Consider the following 18,849-nt stretch of genomic DNA (forward strand, 5'->3'; position numbering starts at 1 on the left):
AGAACCAAGTACACTTCTTCATCACTTCATGGGCCGATCACGCGCTCCCTTCACTGTCAATAAATCTTGACACATTGTCAGTAGGAGGCTGGTGGTCAAATATTTGTTGTTGTTGTTGAAAATGTACCATTGGTTTTTTTATAGGGAGTTTGTAATTCAGTGATTGCTCTTAATTTAGCCTTCTGAGTTGAAACTGAGAAGACATCAACCCTGGTCAGGGCTTGAGATGGTGCAGTGTTTGTGTGGTTTACATGCCCTGTGATGAAAACCCTGCTTTAGTATTTCATTAATCAAGATTACAAGTTGCCCTGCTACTGTACATGTAATGCAATCAATGCTTGTCAGACGTTTTGTGTGTGTGTATTAGAGATCAGAGACTAAATAAAGTTTTTGTTATATTATAAGATATTAGAGAGTAAATACATTTGACTAAAGGCAAACATAAGAATAATTCACCTGAGAAACACCTTAATAAATAAGTGAGGAACTGCTAAAACGATGCCAAAGCCAAAGGATACTTCTTGGCAGAGATGTTTCCAGTTGCTTCCAGTTGAAGCTCGCATCCGCTACAAGACCATGGTGCTTGCCTACGGAGCTGTGAGGGGAACGGCACCTCCGTACCTTCAGGCTCTGATCAGGCCCTACACCCAAACAAGGGCACTGCGTTCATCCACCTCTGGCCTGCTCGCCTCCCTACCTCTGAGGAAGTACAGTTCCCGCTCAGCCCAGTCAAAACTGTTCGCTGCTCTGGCACCCCAATGGTGGAACAAACTCCCTCACGACGCCAGGTCAGCGGAGTCAATCACCACCTTCCGGAGACACCTGAAACCCCACCTCTTTAAGGAATACCTAGGATAGGATAAAGTAATCCCTCTAACCCCCCCCCCCCTTAAAAGAGTTAGATGCACTATTGTAAAGTGGTTGTTCCACTGGATATCATAAGGTGAATGCACCAATTTGTAAGTCGCTCTGGATAAGAGCGTCTGCTAAATGACTTAAATGTAAATGTAATGTTGTGTGCCAGAGACAATGAGCTCAGAAGAGAAAGCATTTACTCTACACTGAATCACTCTCACAAGAGGGGGGCCATTTTGATTTTGTTTAATTTTGCTGAATCAACATGGATCAAACAAATACATAACTCGTGATTTTTCATGAAGATTTTTCATGAAGACCAGACCAAACAGACCAAACAGACCAAACATCAAATAGCAATACCATTGCAAGCCTTTGTCAAAAACTCTCTTTGAAGCATTTACCAGATGCTCTTATCCAAAGAGACTTACAGGAGTAATTAGGGTTAAGTGCCTAGACGGCTCTGGGATTCAAACCAGCAACCTTTAATTTACTAGCCCAACACCCTTAATCACTAGGCTACCTGCCACCCATAAGTTCAACTGCTTTATGTGGGTTTTAGGGTTTTATACAGGCATCTACTAAACTTCTTTCACTGTATTTTCTATGTTTTAAATATGGGTTAAAAAACCTATAGTCTTTCAAAATTCAAAACACAAAGTCTTTCAAAATTAAAAACCCAAAGTCTTTCAAAATTCTTGATTTGATGTCCTAGGCCTACTCAGTGTCTGTAAATATACAGTAAAGGCCCTTTAATATAGGCAAAAGGAGTGAGTTCTTTACGTGCTGATTTACCAGTAGTGTGCTTCTCTCTACAGTACGTCTGTCTGCCGGGGGCTCTGGGCATAATAGATGTGTTTATCAATTCAGCGGTTGAGGCGGAAGGAAAAAGAGTGAAGCAGATGTTTGCAGCTGCACACCAGACTACAGGGTGGAGTGGAAGCAGGGTGGAGTGGATGCAGGGGGAGTGTGCCGTAGCCTGTGTTTGTGAGTGTTGGGAGCACGGAGGAGGTTATAGAGGGGCTACAGTACAGCGCAGTGGGTAGGGGCCGACCAGGGGTGGTGGGGGACGGAGGTTGGAGTTATAATTTAAAGGAGCCTATTCCTCTGAAGTGTTTGCCAGAGTGCACCCCAGCAAACACAATCACAAGTCTGGTTGGTTGTGCTTGCAGAACTAATGAGGGCTGAGGAGCACATTGAGGGCAGAGGAGCTGAGAGCTTTGATGTTCTGGGTAATGTTTTCTCTCTCTCCCTGACTCTCTCTCTGCATGTCCCACATCAAAAATTAAAGGGGAGTCAGTCGCAAAGCAGATGTTTTGGAGCTATGCATTTATACAGAATATACTTTCTAAATCCTCTCTCTCTTTCTCCTTTCGCTCTCCCTCTCTCACTAAGTTTGCCTTTATGTTTAAATGTAAAGTATCAACAGTAGATATGTGTGTAGGTGGGTGAGAGAAAAATATATATTTAATACATTTTGAATTCAGGTTGAAACACAACAAAATGTGGCATAAGTCAAGGGGTATGAATGCTTTCTGAAGCCACCGTATGCATCAATCTACTGTAGGCTATCTTTCAATCTAGCTAAACATACTGAATCATCTTCTGTTAAACATACAGTACAATCATCCTGTCAGTCAACGTCGAGGACTTTTATCTTTCCTAACTTCCCCCCTTCTCTCTCCTTTTAATTCAGCAGGGTCTGGTTGTCATTACTCTAGGGGCAGTCAATGTGTTGCTGTGCATGTGTCAGCGTCTGCAGCCTGCAGCCATGGTAGGAGACAGGGAGAGAGGGGGAAGGAGTAGGAGAGAAATCAAATTGTATTTGTCACATGCTTCGTAAACAACAGGTGTAGACTAACAGTGAAATCTTACTTGCCAACAATGCAGAGAAAAAATCTATAAATTAAAAAATAATAATAACACAAGGAATCAATACACATTGAGTAACGATGGTTACTTGGCTATATACACGGAGTACCAGTACCGAGTTGATGTGCAGTGGTACGAGGTAGATGAGGTAGATACTGTAAGTACATATTATTATGAACTATGAAGTGACTAGGCAACAGGATAGATAATAAACAGTAGCAGCAGGGTATGTGATGAGTCAAAAGAGTTATTGCCAAAAGGGTCAATGCAGATAGTCTAGGTAGCTATTGGTTAACAATTTAACTAACAATTGAGCAGTCTTATGACACAGGGGTAGAAACAGTTCAGGGTTCTGTTGGTTCCAGACTTGGTATATCGGTACCACTTGCCGTGTGGTAGCAGAGAGAACAGTCTATGACTTGGGTGGCTGGAGTCTGACTAGGGCCTTCCTCTGACACCGCCTGGTATAGAGGTCCTGGATGGCAGGGAGCTCGGACCCAGTGATGTATTACCATCTGTAGCAGTTGCCATACCAAGCGATGACACAACCAGTCAAGATGCTCTCATTGGTGCAGCTGTAGAACTTTTTGAGGATCTGAGAGCGCATGCCAAATCTTTTCAGCCTGGGGGAAGAGGCGTTGTCGTGCCTTCTCCACGACTGTGTTGGTGTGTGTGGACCATGTTAATTCCTTGGTGATGTAGACACTGAGGAACTTGAAGCTCTCGACCTGCTCCACTACAGCCCCGTTGATATGGATGGGGGTGTGCTCGGTCCTCCATTTCCTGGAGTCTACGATCAGCTCCTTTGTCTTGCTGACGATGAGGGAGAGGATGTTGTCCTGGTTGTCCTGTTGTCCTGATGGTGTTGGTGTGGTGTGCAGGAACACAGTTCTAGTGATAAGTTTAGAGGGTACTATGGTGTTGAACATTGAGCATTCTCACGTAGGTGTTCCTCTTGTCCAGGTGGTAGAGGGCAGTGTGGAGGGCAATAGAGATTGCGTTATCTGTGGATCTGTTGGGGCGGTATGCGAATTGGAGTGGGTCCAGGGTGTCTGGGTGGATGGGATGATGGTGTTGATGTGAGCCATGATCAGCCTTTCAAAGCATTTCATGGCTACAGATGTGAGTTCCATGGGTCGATAGTCATTTAGACAGGTTACCTTGGCGTTCTTGGGCACAGGGACTATGCTAGTCTGCTTGAAGCTTAGCATCCGCTTCATCTGACCACTTTCGTCACTGGTACTTCCTGTTTGAGTTTTTGCTTGTAAGCGAGAATCAGGAGTCCCGGGGATTAGGGCCTGGTACGGGATGATCAGTACATCCGCAGCTGCCAACTCGTTGAAGTAGACATTTCATCTACATCGAGGTTAGTGATCGCTGTTCTGATGTCCAGAAGCTGTTTGCGGTCATAGGAAATGATGGCAGAAATATTATGTACAAAAAAAGTTTCGGTCAGCATAAAAAACACACACAAAATAGCAGAACTGGTCAGGAGCCCACGGCAGCTATACATCTCCTCAGTGCCAGAGAGAGGGAGCGAGAGATAGAGAGAGAGATGGGGAGAGAGAGAGAGAGAGAGAGAGAGAGAGAGAGAGAGAGAGAGAGAGAGAGAGAGAGAGAGAGAGAGAGAGAGAGAGAGAGAGAGAGAGAGAGAGAGAGAGAGAGAGAGAGAGAGAGAGAGAGATAGAGAGAGAGAGAGAGAGAGAGAGAGAGAGAGAGGGAGAGAGGGAGAGAGAGTGAGAGAGTGAGAGAGTGAGAGAGAGAGGGAGACGGGGAGAGAGAGAGAGTGAGAGAGAGAGGGAGACGGGGAGAGAGAGAGAGAGAGAGGAGAGAGGGAGAGAGAGGGCGATGGGGAGAGAGAGAGAGAGAGAGAGAGAGAGAGAGAGAGAGAGAGAGAGAGAGAGAGAGGGAGAGAGAGAGAGAGAGAGAGAGAGAGAGAGAGAGAGGGAGAGAGAGAGAGAGAGAGAGAGAGGGAGAGAGAGAGAGAGAGAGAGAGGGAGAGAGAGTGAGAGAGTGAGAGAGGGAGAGAGAGAGGGAGACGGGGAGAGAGAGAGAGTGAGAGAGAGAGGGAGACGGGGAGAGAGAGAGGGAGCGAGAGAGAGAGAGAGGAGAGAGGGAGAGAGAGGGCGATGGGGAGAGAGAGAGAGAGAGAGAGAGAGAGAGAGAGAGAGAGAGAGAGAGAGAGAGAGAGAGGCAGACATGGCTCTCAAGAGAAGACAGGCTATGTGCACACTGCCCACAAAATGAGGTGGAAACTGAGCTGCACTTCCTAACCTCCTGCCCAATGTATGACCATATTAGAGAGACATATTTCCCTCAGATTACACAGATCCACAAAGAATTCGAAAACAAATCCAATTTTGATAAACTCCCATATCTACTGGGTGAAATTCCACAGTGTGCCATCACAGCAGCAAGATTTGTGACCTGTTGCCACAAGAAAAGGGCAACCAGTGAAGAACAAACACCACTGTAAATACAACCCATATTTATGTTTATTTATTTTAACTTGTGTGCTTTAACCATTTGTACATTGTTACAACACTGCATATATATAATATGACATTTGTAATGTCTTTATTGTTTTGAAACTTCTGTATGTGTAATGTTTACTGTTCATTTTTATTGTTTATTTGACTTTTGTATATTACCTACCTCACTTGCTTTGGCAATGTTAACACATGTTTCCCATGCCAATAAAGCCCCTTGAATTGAAATTGAATTGAATTGAGAGAGAGAGAGAGAGAGAGAGAGAGAGAGAGAGAGAGAGAGAGAGAGAGAGAGAGAGAGAGAGAGAGAGAGAGAGAGAGAGAGAGAGAGAGGGAGAGAGGGAGAGAGAGTGAGAGAGTGAGAGAGTGAGAGAGAGAGGGAGACGGGGAGAGAGAGAGAGTGAGAGAGAGAGGGAGACGGGGAGAGAGAGAGAGAGAGAGGAGAGAGGGAGAGAGAGGGCGATGGGGAGAGAGAGAGAGAGAGAGAGAGAGAGAGAGAGAGAGAGAGAGAGAGAGAGAGAGAGAGAGAGAGAGAGAGAGAGAGAGAGAGAGAGAGAGAGAGAGAGAGAGAGGGAGAGAGAGAGAGGGAGAGAGAGAGAGAGAGAGAGAGGGAGAGAGGGAGAGAGAGTGAGAGAGTGAGAGAGGGAGAGAGAGAGGGAGACGGGGAGAGAGAGAGAGTGAGAGAGAGAGGGAGACGGGGAGAGAGAGCGGGAGCGAGAGAGAGAGAGAGGAGAGAGGGAGAGAGAGGGCGATGGGGAGAGAGAGAGAGAGAGAGAGAGAGAGAGAGAGAGAGAGAGAGGGAGACGGGGAGAGAGAGAGGGAGCGAGAGAGAGAGAGAGGAGAGAGGGAGAGAGAGGGCGATGGGGAGAGAGAGAGAGAGAGAGAGAGAGAGAGAGAGAGAGAGAGAGAGAGAGAGAAAGAAAGAGGAGAGAAGGAGACAGGGGGAGAGAAAGAAAGAGGAGAGAAGGAGACAGGGGGAGAGAGAGGGAAGGAGGGGAAGAAGAAGAGGGAGTGGGAGAGAGAGCGTGATAGAGACAGAGAGAGACTGACAGAGACAGAGGTAGACAGACAAAGAGGAGAGGAAGACAAAGCGATCCAGGGCTGTCCAACCTCTCTCTCTCACACATGAGTAGAAACGGTGACAGGAAATTCCCCTTCACAGCAGTAGGAGCAGCTCCAGGGTGAAATGATAAAGGAATGAAGAAATGCAAACCAGAAATCCAGTTATCCCTTATCATTCCAATCCCATAGCAGTACTTCTCAGTCTCCCCCTCTCTGCTATTCTCTCACTAAATACCAGAGCGAGTGCACTTGATCCAGACATTTGGAGAGTCACACAGTCTACCTAAGGGGTGTCTCAATCAGTTCACACTAATATTGATCATTGAAGGCTGGATCTCCCGAAGATCAAGCTGGATCCCATGGTGAGTATATTCCCCCTATGTGCATGTCTGAGAATGATCTTATCTTAAATCTAACCAGGCACTGAATGGTATGTGGGATGACTGTGTAAATCACCCAATATCCCTGTCTATTTGTCTGTCTGTGTCTGTCTTAGACAGACAGGGACACAGCGTTCTCAGTAGCAGCACCACATGATGCAGTGAGTCTCCCTTGGCTGTGAACCCTGGACAGATGATCTCAGGCACACACACACATACACGAAAGAGACTGACTGGTATAATCACCACTCTCTATCCCGATTCCTCTCTTCTTCAGTAATAAAAGTAATTATTTCAGGAAACAATATCCTGCTTCTATAAAACCACCTCTCTGCATAAAGGAAGTGGCCATAAAATAAGTCTCACCACCTCTCTCCTGTTTGGAGTGCAGAGTAGGCCTGTAGCCTTCCCACGGGGCACACCACGTCATTTCAACGTGGGTAATTGGGTAATATTTGGTTGACACATTGATCAATGAGATTACAACCTATATTCACCCATTGAAAAAGACAGCTTATTGACCTTAGTTGAATTTTCCAATGTGTTAACACTATGCTTTCAACCATCTAAAAACACAGCCAAATTCCAATGGAAAATCAATGTCTGATTTTTGGTGTAGTTGTCACCCAAGTGTCGATGACTGCACTTTCAATCATTTAAAAGCATGAATTAATGTGATATCACTGTGCTTCATCTAATAGCAGTAAGACCAAGGAGCTGATCGTGGACTATACCTAACAGGGGGGCGAGCCCATCCACATCGACGGGGCTGCAGTGGAGCAGGTCGAGAGCTTCAGGTTTCTCGGTATCCAAATCACTAAGGACTTAAAATGTTCCACACGCACGCACAGTTGTGAAGAAAGCACGACAGTGCCGCTTCCCCCTCAGTAGGGGGAAGCGTAGGTTGAAAAGGTTTGGCATGGGCCCTCAAATCCTCAAAAAGTTCTACAGCTGTACCCTTGAGAGCATCTTGATTGACTGCAACGCTGCTTGGCCCTCGATCACATGGCGCTACAGACAGTGGTGCGGACAGCCCAGTCCATCCTGCCATCCAGGACCTCTATATCATGCGGTGTGAAAATTGTCAAAGACTCCAGCCACACAAGCCATAGACCGTTCTCTTTGCTTCCGCACAGGAATCAGTACCGGTGCATCAAGTCTGACACCACCAGGCTCCTGAACAGCTTCTATCTCCAAGCCATAAGACTGCTAAATAGCTAACTAAATAGCTAACAAAATGGCTACAATGGCTGCACTCTGACAGGGCCCAACACATTTTACACTGACTGACACTCCACCAAACACACAAACACTCACTCCATCATTTGCTCACACACACATAACACGCACATACATTTATACTGACTCTACACACCCGCACACCCACTCACATACAATCATTATATACTCTGCTGCTACTCTGTTTATTGTACACTGAGTGTACAAAACATTAGGAAGACCTTGTTAATATAGAGTTACCCCCCCCCTTTTCCCCCTCAGAACAGTCTCAATTCGTCGGGGCATGGACTCTACAAGGTCTCCACAGGGATGCTGGCCCATGTTGACTGGCCCAATGCTTCCCACAGTTGTGTCAAATTGGCTGGTAGTGGATCTCTACTCCGAATAGCTTGTTCCACCTCCTCCCACAGATGCTCAATTGGATTGAGATGTGGTGACTGGGCAGGCCACTGCAGTAAACTGAATTCTTGTGGCATTATCCTGCTGAAAAAATAAATGTGCAGATGTATACACTGCTGCCATGAAGGGATGCACCACCACCTCCAGCCTGCAATATTGACATGCGGCATGATGGATGCATGTACAGTACTCATCTCCATACCCTAGTCCTCCCATTAGCGTGAAACAGCAGGAACCAAGATTCATCAAACCAGGCAATATTTTTCCAATTCTCCAGTGTCCAATGTTTTCGCTCCTTAGCCCACTGCAAGCGCAGTTTCTTGTTTTTTGCTGAAAGAACTAGAACTATGTGAGGTGGTCGGCTGCCACACCCCCTTCGTGTCAAGGTACAACGAGTTTATTCTTTTATGGGTCTTTGGGCACCAACGTTGTACTGGACCGTCAGTTGACTAACTGTAGCCCGTCTGTTGCTCTGCACAATTAGTGTCAGCGTGCTTTATCCTCTTTCATCAATGACCCATTTTCAACTACTAGCCTGCCGTTGGCTGGATGTCCTTTGTGTGGTGGACCATTCCTGATGCACACAGGAAACTGTTGAGCACGAAAAACACAGCAGCATTGCAGTTCTTGACACACTCAAATCGTTGTGCCTGGCACCTACTACCATACCCCTTTCAAAGGTACTTAAATCTGTTGTCTTGCCCATTCACTCTCTGAATAGCACACATACACATAGCACACACACACATAGCACACACACACATAGCACACACACACATAGCACACATACACATAGCAAACATACACATAGCACACACACACATAGCACACACACACATAGCACACACACACATAGCACACACACACATAGCACACACACACATAGCACACACACACATAGCACACACACACATAGCACACACACACATAGCACACACACACATAGCACACACACACATAGCACACACACACATAGCACACATACACATAGCACACACACACATAGCACACACACACATAGCACACACACACATAGCACACATACACATAGCACACACACACATAGCACACACACACATGTTTCAATTGCCTCAATCATCTACAATGATTGAAGTGGATTTAACAGGTGACATCAATAAGGAATCATAGCTTTCACCTGGATTCACCTGGTCAGTCTTTGTCATGTAAAGACACCTGTCACCTTACACCTATGCAGTGCTTTCAGAAAGAATTCGGACCCCTTGACTTTTTACACATTTTGTTACGTTACAGCCTTATTCTAAAACTGATTAAATAAAAAAAATCCTCAGCAATCTACACACAATACCCCAAAGCGACAAAGCAAAAGCAGGTTTTTAGCAATTTTTGCAAATGTATTAAATATAAAAAGGAAATACCTTATTTACATAAGTATTCAGACACTTTGCTATGAGAATCGAAATTGAGCTCAGGTGCATTCTGTGTCCATTGATCGTCATTGAGATGTTTCTACAACTTGATTGGAGTCCACCTGTAGTAAATGAAATTGATTGGACATGATTTGGAAAGGCACACACCTGTCGTATATAAGGTCCCACAGTTGACAGTGCATGTCAGAGCAAAAACCAGGCCATGAGGTCGAAGGAATTGTCCAAAGAGCTCCAAGACAGGATTGTGTCGAGGCACAGATCTGGGGAAGGGTACCAAAAAATGTCTGCAGCATTGAAGGTCCCCAAGAACACAGTGGCCTCCATCATTCTTAAATGGAAAAGTTTGGAACCACCAAGACTCTTCCTAAAGCTGGCTGCCCGGCCAAACTGAACAATCGGGGGAGAAGGTCGTTGGTCAGGGAGGTGACCAAGAACCCGATGGTCACTCAGACACCTCACAAGTCCTCAACTGGCAGCTTCATTAAATAGTACCCGCAAAACACCAGTCTCAACGTCAAAAGTGAAGAGGCGACTCCGGGATCCTGACCTTGTAAATGTGGTACTGGAACTGACCCCGTATATAGACGTACTTACTTACTTACCTTCTTGTGTTTTTCTTATTTCGTTTTTAAATTTCTTATGTGTTTTTGTTCTACCTTGTGTTATTTTTAGTATTATATTGTTATTGATTATTGCATTGTTGAATTTAGCGCTGGCAAGATAGGCATTTCACTGTACTTGTGCATGTGGCATTAAAACGTTCAACTTGAACCAAATGACCTGGATGGTAGTTGAGATTACATTAAAAGTACATGGTTCAAATGATCAATGCCGTTCTAGATTCTGCACAGATTATTGTGAAGATCTCCACAAACTTGCGATGACCTATGCATGCTATCTTGAATATGCGTGCTTTATATGAATACATAAGAAGAAATGTATAGTTACAGTAACCTCAAAATGTGGTCATTGATGTGCGGAATTAAATGGCTAGGTGCGCAATTAAAGGGGAATTATACTCAAAAATTACATTGAAAGAAATGTGTTCATTTTCTTCCAGACCTAAAAAATTGTCTTCTGATGTGATTTAAGCATTGATGTCACATCCTGACCATAGAGAGTCCTTATTTTCTATGGTGGAGTAGGTCAGGGCGTGACTGGGGGGTTAGTCTAGTTATTATTACTATGTGGGGTTCTAGTTTTGTTTTTCTATGTTGGTGATTTTGTATGATTCCCAATTAGAGGCACCTGGTAATCGTTGTCTCTAATTGGGGATCATATTTAGGTAGCCTTTTTTCCACCTGTGTTTTGTGGGATATTGTATTTTGTATTTTGAGTTAGTGTATGTAGCACCTCTGTAGTCACGGTTCGTTATTTGTTTCTTGTTTTGTTTTATAGTTTCACTTGAATAAATTATGTGGCACTGTAATCCCGCTGCGCCTTGGTCCTTCTCTAATAACGACCATGACAATTGACATGGGCTCAGAACATCCAACTGTGTTTTTTCTCTATAAACAATTGTAATTTTGAGAGTGAAAAAATCTAAGAACAGGAAAAAATAAAACTGCGAGAACATAATTTGGGAAAATATAAAAGAGAGTTTAGGGGGGGGGAAAGCACACATTTTAATAGGGCACACCTTAGTCATTTATTAACCATTATTTTACCAGGCATATTGGCAGAAAACATAGTGCACTACATTCTCTTGTGCACTAAGGACCAGGGGAAGAGTTGACAACATAGTGCACTACTTTCTCTTGTACACTAAGGACCAGGGGAAGAGTTGACAACATAGTGCACTACTTTCTCTTGTACACTAAGGACCAGGGGAAGAGTTGCGGGGGAGAGGAGGAGAAAGTGCCTATTTAATAGAAAAAAAAAGAAAAACAATTGTAGCTTGTGACATGTTTCATTTTTCTTTAGTAGCTCTCATGCTAGAAAAGGCTGGAGACTCCTGATGCAGACAGATCCACTCTCCATTAAGAGGTGCTTCCCAGCATATCGTTTTTTTACTGATGTTGTTTTAAAGGTACTTTTTTCAAATCAACTGTATTTTCCACATAGATTCCACGTCACAATATGTTGACAAATTACGTTGAAACAATGTTAATTCAACCAGTTTGTTCCAAGTGGGTTATGCCCAATCCCTCCAACCCTCCCACACCTCACCCCACCTTACCATCAGCTCCCTAATCCAGGTCATGGGAATAGAGCATGCCTTGCCTGGGTTTGATATACTCAATCCATGTGTGCCAATTCTCTACCTTTCTCTCAAAGTGGGCACTCATACACTCCTTCCCACACGTTTCATAGCATTGAAACGTATCAGAAATGCAGAGACCTATAATCACCGCTGTTCTCACAATGGAATGAGACAATTTCCGTGCGGCAACAATAAGTAGAGGCATATTTGTGACATAATAATTATATTGATTCACTAAATAAAACATAATCACAAAACAAAAGAAACAGCAATAATACAGTGTGTGTGGTCATTTCCTGGTTATGAGTGTTACAGTTCTAGGTGCAGTATTCCCTAAATGACCTGCAGTTCAGTATGGAGAGAGATCAAAAACATCCCTCAACCAAGAGCCAGACATGGGTTTCCTTCTCCAAGAAAATCCATGGACAGAAAAAAACTGTCCCCACTAGATGACTTGTGGTTCTGATTCCGTTGGTAGTGGAAACACGTTGAGGAACTATCATGCCTGGTTCTCTTTAGTTCTGTTTCCTTAGTTCCTCCTGGTTCATGCAATGAAGAATTGGAATTAAAGAATTGAAACCCATTGGTCTTGAGGTGCAGGTGCAAAATATTCAATGAGTATAATCGTCCTCTGGAGTTCATTACCACATTCCATATCAGAACACGTGACATGACTTGTCTGTTTTCCAGCGTCCCACTGTTGTGTTCAGGCTTTGCTGACTATTACGACTTCAGCTCAATTTCACCATCCTGAGCAGAGAAACACTCAGTCATTGGGCCTCATATGTTCCTCTCATAAACTGGTGCCACACAGCAGATGCCAAGCAACGGAGTCTAAATAAATTCACACACCAAAATAATATACATTTTTCATGTACACAAAAACTGTACACTGTAATAGTAGCCTAGGCATTAGTTAGTTGAAATAGTAATGCCTTACTGCTGTTTGAGTGTTCTTTGTTTCTGAACAGAGACCAGGGGAGCGCAGAACAGAACAGCAGATGGGGTCCAGGGCATTCTGATTATCATGGCTGAAAGAGCTGCATCCAAACAGACCGAGGAAAGAAAGACAAATGACATGAGTCACCTCGTCTTCAATCTCTGACTTGGCATTTTGAGAATAACAACAGGCAACAAAGGGAAAATAGATCCCAGATGATGGAAAGAAGAAAAAAAAGAGGAGAAGAAGAAGAAGCGGGGGATAAACCGATTCTGTGGGAGACTTAACTGACGCAAAGAGAAACACAAACACTGAAATGAAAGGTTTGGTTGGGTGAATGTGTGTACATTGGACAGAGTTAAAGGGTGGATTTCGATTTTGCCATCCTGTGTCCTGAAAATGTCCAGGAGAAACCTGGAGGACAGTTGAGAAGAACATCAAAGACTGTGGTCTGACCAGGAACCCTTACCAAGATGGCTGCTAGTGCTGACTTGAAATAGTAGCACTCTTTCTCTCTTGTGGAGGCCCCATGCGTCCCAAAGCATTAAGATGATTAAGTAAGTAAGAGTCCTGGATGGGCCTCGTCTACCCATATACCAAATGAAAGGTTTAGTTGTGTCGGTTTATGTGTACAGGAGGCTACTGGTCTACTTACAAACGTTGACCCACTCAGTGACTCGACACTCCTCACAGAGCACGTAGCAGCACCAGTGGAAGCGGCAGTGGCACCTCTCACTACGTGTCTGCTTCAGGATATTGTGCCCTCTCCCGCAGCACAGGGACCCGCAGCTGTCCATGCTGTGGCTGGTCTTGTTGCAGATCCGTCCCTGGGTGCCCAAGGAGTCCAGGGACGGCTCCCGCTCACAGAAGTCTGGAGACTTCTCAAAGTAGACCAGCTCCCGTGACACACTCGGCTTCCGCCGACCCACATTGTTTGGGCTACCCACGCCCCCAGACCCAGATCTGGACCCCACTCCGGCCCCGTTCCTAACCCCATTCAAGGCTCCATTGCCAGCTGCGACCCGGGGGTTGAACACCCCGCTGTTCTTGTTCTGGGAGTTGATGAAGATGGCGGAGAGGAACTTATCCCTCAGCAGAGAACCCAGCAGCCTGAACTCAGGAGACACGTACCAGCAGGTCTTGAACTGGCAGCTGCCTGACGTGCCGTGGCACTTACACCTCCGCTTCATGTTGTCAGTCACAAGCTGTGCAGGGGGAAACAATCATGTCACTATCCATAGAAGTATAGAAGGCTTTTGATTGCAATGTACTAGGGTAACAATTATAAATGTATTTAAAGATACACTATGCCGAAATCGCTGAGCCATTTCCTGGTTGCTAAAATTCTAATAGTTTGCCTTATTTCAGTTTCTGTGACAAAACAAGCAAGAATAGCATAGAGAATCATTGTACCATCTAAACTGCTGTGAAACATATGTTCCATAACCAAAAACATTGTATTTTAAGCTGTTTGAAGCTGGTGTACAAAACCGAAAGTACATTTCGAAAAAAATCGAACTGAAAAACGGGAAGCATAGAAATAGCAGACATAGAACAGATCTACCAATTCTTAGACTCACTTTCAATGAAAATAACAGATCTATAACACACATTTCTATGTGGATTTGGTCAGGTCACCTAAAAAGTTACATATTGCAGCTTTAAAATGGTTCATACGTGTTTAATAAATATTTTATTGATTGTTTATGAATCTGTAATAAACATTTATAACTAATTCATTCAATTCATTATTAAATTACATGAATGTTAGAAAACTTGATGAATTCTATTGCGAAACCTTCACCAAATGAGAGCCTGAATCCTATCTGCAGTTATCATCTTGATAAAAATACAACAGATGAATCCTATCTGTCAGAGTCTCTGCTCACCTGTCGGCCCACCCTGTTGTTGTGGATCCTCATGCGGGCGTGGATATCCCTCGGAGTCCCCCGGGAGTCCAACCAATCTCTGGAGAATCTCTCACCGAAGCGGGTGTCATGGCTACAGCCCCCCCACTCCCAGGTTTCCTGCTGGGGGCTGAAGTCCTCTGGCAGGGGATTGAGGAGGGAGGTGGGGTGGGTAGAACCAGAACGCTGGCTGGCTGGCACATCTCTGAAATCCTGGGGGGCGGGGGGGCCTCCTCCCCCGCCCCCTCCCATGCCCGCTCTGGCCCCGCCTCTCTGTAGGGTCTGCAGCTGCAGTTGGGTGAGTTTGAGACGGATCTTGTCATCGTCCAGGCGACGCTTGGCCTCGCAGCCGCAGTCACGGAGTTTGCCCAGGCTGCAGGCAGAAGCCACGGAGTGTGCCACACCCGCTGCCAACAGGGACAGAGAGAAGGCAGTCTCCCTGAAGCCTGTGGGAGAGCGGAGAGAGACACATCAGAGTCATGATGTTATCATACTGGGTATAATCTAGATACCACAGGGAAGCTTCATATCCTTTAATTATTTTTATTCTATAAAAGAAAACATGCAAAGAAATGCTTTTATGTCAGCATCCTTTTTTTGTCCACTATCCCCACCTATAGGGCCTAAAAGTCTTCCTGACCAGGGACCTGGAGTTTTTTCTGGTCAGATCACATGGACAATATCCTGTCTGCATGTCCACCCTCCATCTTTCTCTGCCCCTGTGTCTCTCTCACCCCTGTTGAGGATTGCGCTCTGGTGGGGCAGCTTGTTGAGGCTCTCCAGGGCAGAACAGTTCCACCGCTGGTCTCTGAGCTGGTGCTGGCACTCGTGGATGGCCACCTGGGATGCACAGAAATAAATACCCCACCAGAATGGACATTGGCATTTTCAAATCAAATCAAATCAAAGTGTATTTGTACGTGCGCCGAGTACAACAGGTGTAGACCTTACAGTGAAATGCTTACTTACAGACTCTAACCAATAGTGCAAAAAAGGTATTAGGTGAACAATAGGTAGGTAAAGTAATAAAACAACAGTAAAAAGACAGGCTATATACAGCAGCGAGGCTATAAAAGTAGCGAGGCTACATACAGACACCGGTTAATCAGGCTGATTGAGGTAGTATGTACATGTAGATATGGTTAAAGTGACTATGCATATATGATGAACAGAGAGTCGCAGTAAAAGAGGGGTTGGCGGGTGGTGGGTGGTGGGTGGGACACAATACAGATAGCCCGGTTTGGCAACATGACTAAAATGAATCTTCATTCCAGGCCCTGATAAAATATGGTCAAATATTGTATAAAACAATTCATTGTATTATATATATATCTATCTATGACCTGTATGCCCTGCAGGGCTGAAGCCGTCACGTCGGGGCTCCGAACACACAGACGCATCTGACGCTTGCTCAGGCCCGCCAGCCGCAGGCAGACAGAGGTAGGGGTCAGCACTGGATCTCCTGCCACCTTCAGACCCAGGATGTCATTACACAGCACCCTGAGGTGAGGATACAGTGGAGGTGGCACAGGGTTCATCAGTCAACTCTAGAGCAATATCTATCTGTGAAGTGCCTGCTCCGACCCTCAGTCTAAGAATGAAAGTGTCATGTAATGAAATGAACATTCACAGAAAAGTATTTGCTGACGCAGCTTAACGCTAAATTCTGGGAAAATATGTATTTTCAAGGAAATAGAATGTTGATTATTATCTCTGGGATTACCATCATACTGTATCTACAGTAGGCCTATTTACATATATTCACTACTTACATTTAAGTTACACAAGTTCCAGTGAAGCACAGTATTGTAAAAAAGTGTGCAGTAGAAACCTGGATGGCATTGTTACTAAACCATCTCTGTTTTGCATGTCCTTAATCATTCAGTCTTCCAACTGTTGGTTCTGATTAGCGTGTGTGTGTGTGTGTGTGTGTGTGTGTGTGTGTGTGTGTGTGTGCGCGCGCGTGTGTGCGTGTGCGCGTGCGCGTGTGTGTGTGCGCGTGTGCGTGTGTGTGTGTGTGTGTGTGTGTGTGTGTGTGTGTGTGTGTGTGTCATTACACGGTTACAAACAAAGAAACATTTTGAAATCGTGATGTCAGCGGTAACAGCAGGCAGCAATAGGCATGTTAGTGAGACAGAGTTGAACGCAGACATCAAGGCATTGTAACATGTGCACCAACAAGTTATTTAACTAAAATATAATATTAGATCAACCTCAAGGAAATATCAGTAACTTTAACAAAATCTTCCTCTGACTTAACTTTTCGTTTTAATTATTTCTCATCCCCGGAATGCTCATAGAACATCATCAGCCCTTTATCAACTTCTCATCACTCTCTCAGGCTACTTACGTGATTGCAGGTGACGTAAGTGCCGCTGCCAAAATCAGGACAAGGTCCCAACTGAATTTATGTGATGTCTCCATTTTGGTAAGCGTCTTTCCCGACGTGACATTAAAACACTGGTGTGAAAATCGATTAAAAGAAAAATTGGACAAGAGTGGAGTAGATTATCGATGTGCCTCCAACAGAACGAGGAATGAAGAAAGAGAGCAGAATAGTTTGGGGCGAACGTGAAGGGGAGGGGGAGAGAAAATAAGGGAGGGGAGATGTCGCTACAGGCGGTTGTTTTCGAAGTATTGAGCTTCTGAGAAAAGCATCAACAGTTGACAAACCATTATGTGAATTTGACCGATAGCCAATAAGTGTCACAACATATCCAAAGATTTTTCGTGCAGGTACCATTTTCCTCACCAGCATCACCATCTGTGAGTGAGAAATTGTACTACCATATAATAATAGAACACACTTGTATATGTATCATCACTGATATGGATGTTTACTATTTTGTTGGATACAACTGACAGAAAACGGATGTATTCAGATGAAACCCAAGAGAAAAATTATTCCAGATATGTCTAGGAAATAAATGACTATAGTGTTGGGGGGAGGGGATTGGTTGGTTGCTGCTGGTTCCACTGTACGACAGGGAGCTAGAGGCAGCAGCAGGCAGGCGCGCGGCTCTCTTCGCAGCGCTCCAATGATACTTGGGTAAACAGTCATCTGTTACCCCTCTTCCTTCTCCCTTCCTCCACCTCAATCAGCTCGTCTGTTCTTTATTGTTGTGTTTGAAACAACTTCATCATTCCATAACAGTTTGATATTTTTTTTTCAGCGAATGAAATAAAACCCTTTCCATACAGTAAGGAGAGGCTATCTTTAAAGTAATTTGCAAACAAGTCATCAAAGTTTGAGTACAATTGACTTAAAGTTCAAATAAGTTATTGTTTATTGTCACACTTCATCAGTTTTCGACTTGTTTGATAAACTGATATTTTCACGCTTCATAACTTTTCCTAGAGGAAAGTGTCGCACAATACCAAAAATGTTTTCTCTCTGTCTTTTACGTTTGGCAAGTTTCCTTTAACATGTCTGTGCCAAAATAACACCCATCCTCTTGTCTGTCTTTTAGCCTTTGGAGACTATAGCTTCCCAAGAAATGACAAACGCACCAGATGAGATGCTGTGGCCTCTGATAAAGGTTTCCACCCAGCTGGTTTAGGGTGTTTGATATGTACTGCCCATGGGATATCCCTCAGGTTGACTCAAATGGAAATGAAGTCAAATAGGCTTTATATATCATGCACATAATTAGTTACTTGGCATAATACAATTATAATTTAATCAACAGGTACATCCAGATAAACTATCGAATTCCATTTCATCCTTGTTCACCATTCCAAATAACTAGGTATTATAACATAAAATTGTGTGATGTAGTTTCATTAAATGTAGTTAAAACCCCCCTTAACCGCCGCCGGTTCACATAGTGACACCAATTCTTCATTTAATCTCCTTCTATTCCCTAAACTCCGGCAATGAAAAGTGCATTAGCATTCTAGCTTGTCATGTATATCTAAGTGGCTTAAAATGTGATTTGAAGTTGATTTGTGCATAAAAGGCGTCGCTTTATCCGGATTGCGGGCTCTAATCTGCTCGGTGTCGCATGAGCGCCCCAGGAAGCCTGTTTGAGCAGCAACTTTAAGAAGCGGGAGTATAAATGACGTAGGATACCCCTCATTAAATCCTCTCGACA

At 44.4% G+C, this 18,849-nt stretch overlaps 1 protein-coding gene across 1 annotated transcript; it reads right to left on the reverse strand.

Annotated features, from left to right (window-relative positions):
- Window positions 1-11,327: 11,327 nt before the first annotated feature.
- LOC139557731 (protein Wnt-10b-like) lies at window positions 11,328-17,308 on the reverse strand. Its single transcript, XM_071372865.1, has 5 exons — window positions 17,106-17,308; window positions 16,099-16,255; window positions 15,490-15,595; window positions 14,738-15,201; window positions 11,328-14,053 (listed from the first exon to the last, which is right to left on the reverse strand). The coding sequence occupies exons 1-5, from the start codon at window positions 17,177-17,179 to the stop codon at window positions 13,496-13,498; spliced, it is 1,359 nt and encodes a 452-aa protein (XP_071228966.1). The 5' UTR covers window positions 17,180-17,308; the 3' UTR covers window positions 11,328-13,495.
- Window positions 17,309-18,849: the final 1,541 nt, after the last annotated feature.

This window comes from Salvelinus alpinus, chromosome 28, assembly GCF_045679555.1.
Source record: "Salvelinus alpinus chromosome 28, SLU_Salpinus.1, whole genome shotgun sequence".
Lineage (NCBI taxonomy): Eukaryota > Metazoa > Chordata > Actinopteri > Salmoniformes > Salmonidae > Salvelinus > Salvelinus alpinus.

What these genes read in the sequence shown, in the direction of transcription:
- LOC139557731 (XM_071372865.1), bottom strand. Translation starts at nt 17,179, where the DNA reads ATGGAGACATCACATAAATTCAGTTGGGACCTTGTCCTGATTTTGGCA. An exon ending in CTTACGTCACCTGCAATCAC is followed by an intron (nt 16,256 to 17,105) that starts GTAAGTAGCCTG and finishes TCCTCACCTCAG; the next exon opens with GGTGCTGTGTAATGACATCC. An exon ending in CAGCCCTGCAGGGCATACAG is followed by an intron (nt 15,596 to 16,098) that starts GTCATAGATAGA and finishes TGTGCATCCCAG; the next exon opens with GTGGCCATCCACGAGTGCCA.